The 13,231-nt window shown below is 39.5% G+C and overlaps 2 protein-coding genes across 3 annotated transcripts; both read left to right on the forward strand.

Moving 5' to 3' along the window:
* Positions 1-2,620: 2,620 nt before the first annotated feature.
* LOC105052326 (uncharacterized) lies at positions 2,621-6,693 on the forward strand. Of its 2 annotated transcripts, none has more exons than XM_019853250.3 (6): positions 2,621-2,865; positions 3,763-3,939; positions 4,354-4,476; positions 4,743-4,922; positions 5,557-5,721; positions 6,042-6,693. In XM_019853250.3, exons 1-6 carry the CDS (start codon positions 2,650-2,652, stop codon positions 6,546-6,548), a joined length of 1,368 nt encoding a protein of 455 aa, XP_019708809.1. In that variant the 5' UTR covers positions 2,621-2,649; the 3' UTR covers positions 6,549-6,693. The 2 variants fall into 2 exon arrangements, with proteins under 2 accessions (XP_019708809.1, XP_010931402.1); XM_010933100.4 differs by having other exon boundaries at positions 4,357-4,476; positions 6,042-6,692.
* A 2,602-nt stretch (positions 6,694-9,295) lies between these two features.
* LOC105052325 (uncharacterized) lies at positions 9,296-11,818 on the forward strand. The gene is made up of 2 exons (XM_010933098.4): positions 9,296-9,838; positions 10,057-11,818. Exon 2 carries the CDS (start codon positions 10,264-10,266, stop codon positions 11,212-11,214), a length of 951 nt encoding a protein of 316 aa, XP_010931400.1. The 5' UTR covers positions 9,296-9,838; positions 10,057-10,263; the 3' UTR covers positions 11,215-11,818.
* The last annotated feature ends 1,413 nt before the right edge of the window (positions 11,819-13,231 follow it).

Below are 13,231 nucleotides of genomic sequence, written 5' to 3' on the forward strand. Positions count from 1 at the left end.
GTTATTTTCAGGTATAGAACATCCACAAACACGCTGCTGATTGTTTAAGGAGACAGGCGCTTTGGAGTTCTAGGTATTTTCGTTTGCAATCTTGTCTGATCTTTTTGCTGTTGTAGATGAATTAAGCATTCGCTTGTTATGAATTTAGGCTTGTGCAGTATTTCAATCCTCTCAGATGCTTTTTGAGACCTGCAGTAGAAGAAATACTAACCTTAGGCCTCTTCGAAACCAGGAAGATTAGACTAAAATAAAAAGGTGATAACTTTTGTTTTGACGATTGGGAGTCCCAATGATCTCTCTCAACCAACCACCTCCCCCCCCCCCCCCCAACCCAACCAACTCTACACGCACAAATCCCCTGGTGACAATTTTTATCCGATCAATTTAGTTTTATGTTTTGTACCCAACGCCATCTTAATGATACCTAGTATATTGGCCAAAAAAAATATATGATAATTATTAGGGTAAATTCTCATCGCCTGGTCAACTATTTCTCCTCCTTGTCTCTCTATCGACTAAATATGCGACGACTACCTTCCTTACTCATCTCTGCACGGATTTGGTTATGGATTCAGCTGACTAAGTGCTATGCTATAAATTGAGCCGATTTTGATTGGCGGGACTTGACCAAATCAGCATTTAATCGGCTTAGTTAAACACAATCAACAACTGACCAACTATGATTTGACACATAGTCGATATTTGATCGATGACTTCTTCGACGTTATGCCGACTATTTTAATCCCGTAGTTTTAGAGATCAAACGACAGTTATTCGATACGAATATTAACTACCTACAAATGTGGAGCACGATAGTCGCCCACCAACGGCTCATTACTCGGCCTTAATGGCAGTTAATAAGGTAACCATCCAGTAAATATCATAACTCCCACGTCCCAAATATTAAGGGACGAGAGTGACACAGTAATATCTTTTCTCATGCTACATACAATGGTAAATTATCGGAGACCTGGTAAGCTTTCTAATTACAAACTTTTGCTCTTGCTTTTGGTTCTCAGCTGTTTCCTTTCTCCAGCTAACTTAAGTATTGAAAGGTCCCCACCAGACAACTTTCGATAAGAGGACTTGTTTTGTAAGATTCCTACTGTCTATCATTCAAGTGCAACAGCTTAGCTAACCATCGACCATCTCACCAGCCATTGGCTGCAACAATAATATTTATTATACTTAATATATATTTCTTGTGATATATACATGCATGCATGCATGCACGTATACCCCCCACACATACACACATATATATATATATATATATATATATATATATATATAGAGAGAGAGAGAGAGAGAGAGAGAGAGAGAGATAGACTAGGATATGGTCGGTCTGATTTGGAGTCAAATTCGATCACGAGTTTTCCATCATTCGATCCCCCTAATACGTATCAATCTCTATGCAACAAAACAAAAATCAACGACCACTTTTTCATTCATTTTGAATTAAAAATATATTAAAAAAGATAAATTATATATGAAAATAGGATGAAAAAATATAAAAAAAAAGTCATTAATACAAATGGGATGAGGGTGGGATTGAATGTGTTTATTCTAAAATATTTTTGCAAAGTTCATATTTATTTTATAATATTTTTATTTATTCTATTTCAATTATCTAGGAATCTTTGTGTTTGTTCCAGATAAGTTTGTGTTTATTTTGAAAAAATATATATTTATTTCATTCAAATTTATATTTATCTTATATAATTTATATTTATCGTAGAGAAATAGATGGAATAAATATAAATTATGTAGGATAAATATAAATTTTTAATAAAATAAAAAAATATATTTAAAAATAAATATAAAAATAATAAAAAAATATAGAATAGATATAAATTTTGTAAGATAAATAGCCACATTTCATAATAAGTATAAATTAGACCCCACAACCATCCCATCTTCATTGATGATCTATATTTTAATTTTCTTTTGTCACATCCATATTAATAAATTGATATTTTTATATTTTTTCATTATATCTGTGACAACTTATTTTTTACATTTTTTTCTATCTATATTAATTATTTTTTATATTTTTTTCATTTCATTCCATGAATGATCTGACTTGCTCATATCTCATCCATATTAATGATCTAATTTTTAAAATTTAAATAGATAAAAAAATAGCCATTAATTATTTTTTTATTTTCGCTGCATCATGCTTGTTGTTAGTATAGAAGCAATAGGTGTATTCATGGACCACAAATCCGTGATCCCCTTTACTGAGTTATGCGTTGAGCCTTTCTCTAAAGCTACACATACATCACCCAATCAAAGCCGACTAACAAATCTAAACCGGGCCAATTACGAGTCCAGGCCGGCCCGGCTTGAGAAAAGCCCAAACTCTTAGGAGGTTCGGACCGGGGCCCGGCTAGCTGAGGTAGGCGGCCTAGTTCCCACTTCCCACTCCGAATCAAACCATCATCGCCGTTCATCAGGTATACCAAGGTGGGGCTCCGTGTCTAATGATGTACGTACCAATCACAGTTCGCGCGTCCCATTTGGTGATTGGACGGTCATGATGAGGGGGATCTTGCACGCGGTCCGCGCCTCCAATCGTCCAGAGAGTTCGTTATAGAAGCGGCATTTACGAATACTTCGGTGCTCGCTTCTCTGCGCCGTGCCTTGGCCATGGCGTATCGGAGGAAGCTCGGTGCGCCCAAGGCCACCACCTTCGAGGACTTCGGATCCACGCCGCCGGAGGACTCCTCTCAGGCGTCGCCAGAGCTCGTCGCCCAAGCCATCCGTGCGTCCGCCGCCCACCGCGACTCCTCTCTCTCCTCCGCCTATGGCGAATCCGCCTTCTCTTCCGCCTATCGGGAATCCAATCTCCCCAGGTCACCCCTGGTGCGTCACTTTCGATCTTTTCTCTCTATTTCGGTTCTGGAGATCCGATTTTGCTCGGATCTCTGGGAATCGGAGGCTGTTTTTACGCGTAGATGATTGGATTCTTTTATGTGGAGATAGTTGAGGAATGCGTGGTGGAGATGATTGGAACTGGTGTTTTTTCTTTGATTAGATTTGGAAGGGGGGTATTGTTTTGGGTTTGGATGTAACCTTTTTCTATAAAAGAGAAACTTTTGGCGAGTTGAGGAGCGATCGATCGAGATGCATCATGCAAGCTTATTTGATTTTGAGAAAGAATAAAAAGGAATTGATGAAAATAGCTGGAATAGGGAAACCGATGGATATTTTGGTTTCATAAATTAATTTAGACACAAAATATTCTAAAAACAGAGGTGCTTGGATTGATATTGAAAGTTTGCGAAATTCTAATATATTTGCAGTAAATTCTTTGATAAACACAGGGAAAATTCTAAGGATTAGATATTATGGAACTTTACTGTACGCGGTTGTGTCTCGAATGAGAAGTTGTTGCTGGTGTCTCTTTGCTGTCTACATGAAATATCCTATTTTGACTGTATGAGTCCAAATGCTTAGGGAAGTAGTCCATAACAGTGATATATATTACTTTGACCTTTTGGACATCTGGTTTTTAGTTACCTTTTGGATACTCAGGTTAATAGTTTGTACAGACACCTCTTTTCTGTGTTCTGTAGACTAATACTTATGGGACAAGTTTACCATTGTTTACAAAAATTAGTCCTTTCTTTATGTTTCACCAGAAACTTTATTATGTTATGCAAGTGCATGTGTTAGCTTCCTGTAAATTGTGGTACCAATAAGGTATTAAGTGTAAATCCAGTCTGTTGTTTTGTCATGTCTGGGGAAATTTATGTGCAGGATTCAAATACCTATGCGTTCACATCGATGAAGAGCTTGAATGAACCTAAACATGGTTTCTGGGGGATTCTGGCTAGAAAAGCTAAAGCAATTCTTGAAGACGACAATGCAACCCAGCAATTTGATGAGCATGGCAGGAACCAGGTCCAGATGGTTGACTTATCAACAAGTACACAGGTTATCCTTGGAAAAGAAAATTGAAATTTCTTTTTTAATATTAAAATCATCAGACTGATATTGATAAGAATGAAATAGTGGTCTGAGGCTGGATCATCTCTTTTTTCTGGGTAATAAAGGTATTTAATTTGTAGGAAATCTGAGCTTGAAGACTTTTTTTTAAAAAAAAAATGAAAGAGCTTGAAGAAATTGGTCTTTGCTTAAATTTACCCTTTTTCCTCTTGGGGGGGAAAAAACTTGTTGGAACAGTTTGGTTATTAACTCATTTTAGTTATCATTATTAGGCCTTAACTTTGCATAATTGTCTCTTCTTTTAACGTTTTTTATCATTTTGTGCTTGTATCACAACTTGACCTTTTGTGGTATGGTGGTAGGATTTAAGTTTTTGCTTTCCTGACTTCAATCTGATGACAGCAGTTCCATCTATCCTATTCTGAAGGCTACCGGGAGACAGAAAAGCCTGCACTTCATAAAGGATCAGATTCAATTGCTTCTTCCCTTAACCACATTGGTGGTTCAATTAGAAATGCCCTAGAAGTAAGTTCTCTCAGAGTTCTTTACCCTTGGTTTATTCCTCAATTCCAATAGTTATTCAAGTCAACAATGGAAAGCTTCCTTTTTTTATTAACCTGTTGATATTCATTTCATGCGATTACTTCTAATAGTTATACCGACATATTCCTTGTTTGGTTTCAAAAAACTGTTTATGTTCTGTATTGTGCACGTAGAACTTGGTATTACTTTGATAAATTTCTGGTTTATATTCTCAGTTTAAGTAACTCTGTGTTCCTTACTTTTGTCAGGAAGGCCTGACAATTGTGGAGAATAGAACAGCTGATATCATTCAAGAAACACGAAAGCTGCAAATTAGGAGAAAAGCAAGTGGTTCCAGTGCACAAGATCAGTCCACAGATACATTGGCTCCAAATACTTTCTCTCAGATTCAAACTGACCAAGAAACACAACTGAAGGCTTCACGCGACGTAAAGTGGCAACTGTGTATCACTGGATTATGTAGGAAAAAGTTTTGCATTTGTCCGTCTGGGTTATTTCATCAAATAATGTGTCATACCAACCTTATTTTCCAAACATTATATGATTTGCTTAAGATTTCAAATTTGCAACTTCATGCATGCGTTACATGGAAATAATCTTGAAAGTGGTAAGGCCTTTTGAAAATTGGAGAGTTTCAGGTAAAGACCGACATGAATAAAGTCATTTCTTAAAATCTGAGTAGGGAACCATGCTTCGTGAGCTCAGCTCATGTTGATGGTAGCAATAACTATAGATCGTATCCCTAAGAATCAGTGAGAATCCTCATCTCTTATGTTGTCCTTTCAGAATGCAATTTGTACTCTTTAGTCAAGCAGATCTTAGCAGGGCATGTCTGTTCTAGGTTTGTCTAGCCCATCATGGTACATGCATTTTGCTGCCATGCAATGGTTTCTTGCTGTTTTCTCCTGATAACTTTTTCTAGTTAATATTAAAATTCTATATAGCAGATTTGGCTTTGGATGTTTTTTTATTATTCGACAATAAGAAGTTATTGGACCTTCCGTTTCCTCAAAAAAAAGAAAAAAAGCAAAATAAGAAATAGTCTTTTGTTTATTATTGCAGGTTGCAAATGCAATGGCTGCCAAGGCCAAACTTCTATTACGAGAACTAAAAACAGTCAGGGCAGACCTGGCTTTTGTGAGGCAACGGTGCTCCCAGCTTGAAGAGGAGAACAAAATCTTGCGAGAGAGCCGTGAAAAGGGAAGCGACGATGAAGATGACGACCTGGTATGCATGTTCCCTTGTAGCTTTTGCATGTCAAATTAGAGCTCAAAGTTCAGGAAATTCTGCATTATTTTCCCATATACATGTAATATTATTTTCCTGTATACATGTAATACCTAAGTTTCAGTATATTGCTTCAGCATCAAATTGTGATATCATTCACTTGATCACTTACGTGGAGGATGGTTACATCAAAAAATGGATATCCCATCTCGTGTTTTACGGAGGGCTGGGCTGCAATGCTTTTATGTAGTGGAGCTGTAATGTCATGTTCGTGTCCTGAGATCTTATAATCATATTTTTATTCTCATGTGTGGATACAGATAAGACTCCAGTTGGAGACATTATTGGCTGAGAAGGCAAGGCTGGCACATGAGAACTCATTATACGCACGAGAGAATCGGTTCCTGAGGGAGATTGTGGAATACCATCAACTAACCTTGCAGGATGTCGTCTACTTGGATGAGGGCATTGAAGAGTTCACAGAGGTCTACCAGATCCCATCCCATTCCTCGCTATCTCCTTCTGCACCTGAATTCCCCTCTCCTGCCTTCTCTAGCACTCCCTCTCCATCTCCAGAGACGGTATCCATATCGAGAACCCCCGCCGATCCTACATCTCCTCCGAAGATAATTGCGAAAGATGTGCCTGCAGACATAGAGACAAGTCCATCAATGTTGCCCGAGGCCGAAGGTCCCAAGCAGCAGGAGATTATTCCATCACCATCTTCAAGTACAGTTGAAGGTCCTCGGTGGCAAGAGAGGAGTCCATCCCCATCTCCAGCAACTCAAGGCCCCTGGCTGCTGCAGTCTCCAACCCTGCCTGCCTGAGATCTTCTAGCCTTCTCTTCTTGGGTGTGCTTTTGGTTTGTTTGTGCATGTAGAATTTCATTTATTCTTGATTTTATTGTTTGTAATCATAAACTATGTCATTTGTTTGTGTAATCACTATTTGCATACTTATGATAATAGTGTAGATTTTTATGGGTCTTACGTGCCATCTTCCATGGGGTTGGGTAGCTACCTCAGTGGTTTGGGACCATTCATCAGCTTTTAGATTCTAATTCTTGTCTGCTTGGGTTGAACTCCTTGCCCCTATATCTGGTGGAAGCATTGAACACAGTCAGCAAAAAGACGGGGCAAAGTTGCAGGGTGTGCAAGTCAGTGAAACTTGTACACGCTCCTTTTCCTTTTCTTCTATTTTCTTTTTTTTTTTAATTCTTTTCTTTTCTTTATAAAAGACCAGTACGAGATAAAGCACAGCGAAATAGAGTGAGGGCAGGATTTAAACTTAAGTCACTAGTAATCAATATTTAGTAATTTTACCGAATCAATCAGCTGGCACCTTCATGATCAATCTCCAAAATTTTCAACAAAAATACAATTTGGATTGAAGCAGGTATGGTTGGCCATGTCGGGTACATTTAAGCTAGCTCTAATGCAAGCTTGGTCTGAGTTTAAATTAGGCTGGGTAAAGAAAATGGAAATTAGGCTTGACTTAAGTTAGCAAGGCGAGTCCCATATCTGGATTGTGTTTGGTTACCCGAACTTAATTAGAAATCTAACAAAACTTGAAATTGTATTACCATGCTTAATAGAAAATCCAATTCTTGAAATTTATATTGTCACGCTCAACCTCCCAATCCAAGTTAGCTACTTATTCTCAGCGCACTGAACGTGAAATCTACTAGTCTGGAGAGGGTTGGCTTGGGAACGATCCTATCCAAATTTCAACTTAGTTAAGATAAAGTATACTTTGATCTAAATAATAATTATATAGATGAGGTATCACATAGTTATGCTTATATTTTCATACAAGTACATAAGTGTGGACAGACCAACACTTACAGAAAAGCTGAAGCAAAAATCTCCTGCTTACATTCTTTAGCAATTTGTAGCCATAGTTGCAAGTAATTAAATTAATCTTCTGTTCTATAATTATTAAAATATTTATGTTTCTTTTACTATTAATTATTAGTTTAAAGCATCTTAAGACCCAATATTTTTTTAAAAAAACAGAAATATGTATGAATAGTCATGCTATCAAATTAAGCGATTTTTTTTTTTTAATCCTACCAAAAAAACTAAGAGATTTTTATTTCTCTTTATTTCTTTCTTCAAGGAATTCACGGCATCCAAAGTAGAGCTATTTTGTCACAGTTCTACTTCACTCACGTGCACCACAGCTGCCATGTATTTGGTCGGTGTCACAGCTTGTGGATGCGGAGATGCCCATGTAACTTTTCGTAACGACTATTCGAATGCGTGGCAGTAGATCGCAATAACATCAGCCTATAGAAACATGACGCGTGTCCAAGCAGCCAAAAAACGACGACCCACTCCTGGATCATCATCAGAAAGCCGCGCACCTAAAATTAAAAAGCGTTTGTCCACAGTGCAATCCAGCAGCCCAGCCCATCCCTGGGCCCACCCGATCCCCACCCAAGCGTGTGGCCCGCCGCCCGCCACATGTCGACAGCAAGCCGACAAAGATCCCTTCGAGGCGCTGCCGCCTTTAACTCGGTTCCAACCACCACATCCATAGAAATTGTTATACGACCATCATCGCTACCGCCCGATTTTTCATCGACACAAATCGTGAAGTCCCGCATATGAATTTTCTGCGGTGGAATTAGGGAATAATGGCGCTGCGATGTAGCAATGATACAGACCCTTCCACCGTCCCGGTTCTTCACGTACACGAGTTTGCGGCACAGCGATCGAAAGGTTTCCTACCCCCATCGATGGGATGTGATACGACCCCTCGTGATGTGTACGGTACAATACAAACATTATGGACACCGCAAGGCCCGTCTGCACCACATCCTCCGGTGTTCCCCGTACCTAAACAAAATTAAATTAAAAATAGAAATTTAATAGCTGGTGAGCCCCTCTTAAAACTGGCGGTCAATACGATCCAAGGACCATAAAATTAACCCAAGCAGGAACCCAACTATCGGATATGTTGTTAGATATCGGCCCATTTCTGGTGTCCAAGTTGAGGTGGTCCATGGGGTTCGAAGAGGTAAAATAGTATTCCGCATTCGGACGCTGACGGAGCCCGTAATCCCGTGGGCTCCACTTTCCACTTACGGCAAAACCATACAGCTACCCTCTGTGTGTATAAATGTTCCACAGCCATTGATGAGCTGGATTCGCAGGCCCAGCTAACAACCACATGATTCTCATCTAATGGCTGTGATCGAGACTCGCTAGAAACCCGGGACCATGGACATCAACTTAGTCTTGTCCTTCGGGTCAAAGTCCAGCCGATGTGGAACACTGCATCAGGATCTTTACATAAAGGCCCCTGTCTGGCAAAAAAGTTTCTCGAACGAGTCCATAAAAACTGACAAAGGTGCTCGGATCGAATCTAGACGTTGCGAAAAGGACTAGAAAGAAAAATTCCCTCGCGAGCAAAGCCAGATCGCCGTTAAAGCGGGACGCCGACGCCGTAGTCTCTGCCCGACAAAAAAGGGTGGGCGTTTTGGGAAGTTTAGGGGCATTTTGGGAATTTCGAAAATGCCAGTGGGATTTATCAGTGTTTTTATGCTGTAACAGCGCCTTGTGATCTTTTCCCTCTCTCTCCCCTCTTCGTACTTCCGATTTTTTTTTCCTTGTTTTTCTGGGACGATTAGGGTTTTGGGAGGCCCTAATCTCGCTCTCGACAGCTATCTTGATCTCGCGAGAGCGTGGGAGTCGATCCGGAGGCGTTTGGAGGCGATTGCGACGCGCTTTCTGGCGTGAGATCTGCAGTTTTTTTTGCTCTGAAATCGTCTTTCAGGCAAATATTGCCGAGGCTTCCAAGTGATAGAGTTTTTTTGGGAAAAATTTTGATTTTGAAGTCGCGCTGCTGGAGTTGAATATAAGCTGATAGAGGTTTCGATTGGCTGACATTGGTGGAGCGCGAGCCGTCATGGGGACTGGGTTTCTGGACGCTAGTGGGTTTTGAGCTAGAGAAGAGGGCTTCGAAAAGAGAGATTTTGCTGAACGAATTGGGGTTCCTGGTAGAGTTCTGGGACATTTCTTGGAGATTTAGTTGGAAAAGGCTCCGAAGACAGGCATTGCTGCAGATTGTATCGATCTGGACGGTGCTAGGGTTTCGATTGAGCGGGATTCAGGTACTTCGGAGAAAGTTTAGGTTTTGAGCTTTATCTCTGTTGTTTCTTTGATGATTTCATATGAATGTACTAGAAGATGAGTCCATTGCTTTGGAGGTTCGAAAGTTTGTTAAAGTAGAAGCTGATTTCCTCTTGCTTTCGGTTTTCTGGTGTAATTCTCGAGCATCTCTTCCACCGTTAGATACTCTAATATGGCTTTGTTCGTTGCTATTTTGAAGTTTTAGAAATGAGGAGAGCTAGGAGCGTATGAAGTCTTTGAATCGGTTGTTTGGGGGATTGTGAGGTCGTCCTCTTGTTTTGCCCAATCCCTTTGAAAGAAACTTGATAGAAGGAGGGATTTGGGGCATTATATGTAATCTATATAAAAGCTTCAGAGATCGGCTAAGGTTACTAATTGGAACAGTCTTCAAAAACTTTCAGCATCCATGGAGTCCATTCACCATTTCATGATCATCCTTGTGTCCATTGGGGTTCTATCGGCATATCAATATAAGGCCCAATCAACTGGAGGTTCCATGACATCTTCAAGATCACTAGATGCACTCCTTCAGGACTATGCTTTCCGAGCTTTTGTCCATCCCCGCACCGGAAAACCATATGATGGTCAAGTCCCATCCAATATCACTGGTATCAAGATTTCAGCATTGAGGCTCAGGAGTGGGAGCTTATATAACAGAGGAGTTCCAAGCTTCAAGGAATTTCACATCCCCAAAGGAGTCATCATTCAGCCATATGTGGAAAGGCTTGTGCTGGTTTACCAAAATTTGGATAACTGGTCCTCTACCTACTACAACCTTCCTGGTTTCACCTACTTAACTCCTGTGCTAGGTCTCCTTGCTTATGATGCAGCAAATCTGTCTGCAAACAACTTGCCGGAATTAGGTGTTGTTGTTTCAAAATCACCCATTTCGATTAATTTCACAAATGTGAGCATGGTACCAAGTGGTCTGAGTGCCAGATGTGTATATTTCAATTTGGATGGATTTCCAGAGTTTGGAGATTTAGTATCGAGTAGTGCTTGTTTAACATACCGACAAGGTCACTTCTCCATTGTGGTCAACACCAGTGGGATTGCTCCTTCTCCTGCACCAAGTGAAGTCCCAAGTCCTGGTCCAAGCCCTGGTCACGCTAAGAGTAATACGTCTAAGGTGTCGAAGATTGTTGGTGCTGTGGTTGGTGGGTTCATTGCTTTGGTTCTATTGGCATTGCTTGTGGCATGGATGTCTCGGTACAGGCAGAAAAGCAAGGTAGCAGAGATGGAAAAGCGTGCTGATGTGGGAGAAGCATTACAAATGGCAAGGGTTGGAAACACTCAGGCACCTGTGGCCTCAGGGACACGGACACAGCCAGTTCTTGAGAATGAATATGTTGCTTGATTTGTTGCATAGAATGAGTACCAAACTGGTGCCCTTTCATGGCTGGTATGTGAGGAACAAGCTGAAGATTTTCTTTCAAGCGTTTGATATGTACAGAGCTTATGGACAAGCAACACCATGTTCTTTTGCCCAACTGTCAATTGAGAGGTGGATTTTCCATGATATTGGTTGGGTTCTGGGATCGACATTTATTTAAGATTCGTTGACACATTCTTTTTGGGTGGGGGGGGGGGTTGTTGTGTAGATGTTTGTGTTTGGATGGTTCCAGTCCTAGCTGCTCGATGGTACCATAATCATACAGGGTGAAAATTCAATAGTTGCGGAAACACGTCGTGCAGGAGATGGCATTCTGTGCTATGCTTTGGTCTGGAACTGTTTCAATTATTTATTAGGTAAATGTGTTCAGATGGAACTTTGCAATAAAGATGAGGTATTATTCTTTTTCTTGCTACCCGGCACATTTCTGATATGCTCATGTGTCAACTTCTAGTTTAAAGATTATTACAGTCAATTCCTGTAAATATGTGCTATCAACTTTCTCTTTTCAACCAGTAGCTGTGGTAGATATAGACCAAAATAAAGTAAGAAAAAGGGGAAGAAACTGTGGTTGCAATTGTCTGGAAACAGATGTGAAGTTTTAGAAAATTTCAAAATCACAATGCATTTATTATGTGCTTTTCTTTGACAATGTATTTTCTAAATTAGAGCATCAACATCTAGGGCAGTTTTTTTTATGGGGGAGAAACATGAACCAGTCCTCAAAGTTCCAACAAAAACGCAATGTAATATTTTTGGAACTACATTAATAAACAGACTGTTAACAAATGTTAGATGAAAGAATGGGTGCTTGTTTGAAATGTTACCAAATTGCTTTGATACTTCCATCTTATTAACAAAACCCATACGGACTTAAATTAAATAGTGAGGATGAGTTAGTGGCCATATCTATGTAGAAATTTAATAAAGAAGTACAAGCACATATACATTACTCTTTATTGTAGATAATGCCAAAAGCATAATATTACAAAGAAAAGAGCACATCGGATGATTTGTCGTTGATGGCATGTTTGACAAGTTGGCCAGCGTATATTTGTGGTCCAACACCAATGTAGAGCATGGGAACTTAAAAGTCACATTCAAAGAAGGGGGGAATATTTAGGTCTTTGTGTGGTGTATTTGGTTATTTTCTCTGTATTCTGCTTCGCAATTTTCAAATCAGATAATAGTAGCACCACTTGTAGACTCACTGCCTCATGCGCACTATAGTGGATGATATGTGTATTATAATCATTTTTTGTTTACAAAGACCAATCCTATGCAGTATTAGTGAGTGTTTTGCCTTTTATGCTCTAACTTTAGCATGATTTTGCTTTTTCATGTTTCTGGGCAATTTCAGAGTCCTGCTGATTAATCTATTTCAGTTATGACTCGCGATTTCTGGAGAGATTCTTAATAAGATGCATCCAGCTTTAGAAAATGAAATATCATCCATCCACAGATGGTTGAATTTAGAAGGTAAGGCCACCATCTTCATTTATTTTCACCTAATTAGCCTGGTAGAATATCTACATCAATCAATGATTATACCAATATTGCTAAAAGCCAATGAAGTAGTGGCCCCTTAGTGACAGCTTTTCAACCTTTCTTAGTCCTGACAAAGGTGTCTTGTTCGGATCCTATGGAGTCTCCCAAGGGTGGCATAGGTTAGTGACAGGGTGGGTCCACATATGAGCTTGTTGGTTTTGGCTTGAGAGGGAATATATTAGCAGGGTTTTTTATTTATGCTCTTGTGAGTTGACATGATTTGTATAAAGTGGTGTGGTCTGTTGCAGTCCAAGACTGCGTAAGTGGAGTTTAGTGTAGCCTACGTGGAGTATATTTGGGGTTGCTGGTAGTGCTAGAGTTTTTGAAATTTTTGAAAGTAAAATTTTTGAGGAGTAAAATTTTTGAAAATAAAATTTTTATAAAAAATTATTTATTGTTTAGTAATCATATTGATAAAGTATTTAAAAAAAAA

The sequence above is a fragment of the Elaeis guineensis genome, chromosome 10 (genome assembly GCF_000442705.2).
Source record: "Elaeis guineensis isolate ETL-2024a chromosome 10, EG11, whole genome shotgun sequence".
NCBI classification, from domain to species: Eukaryota; Viridiplantae; Streptophyta; class Magnoliopsida; order Arecales; family Arecaceae; genus Elaeis; species Elaeis guineensis.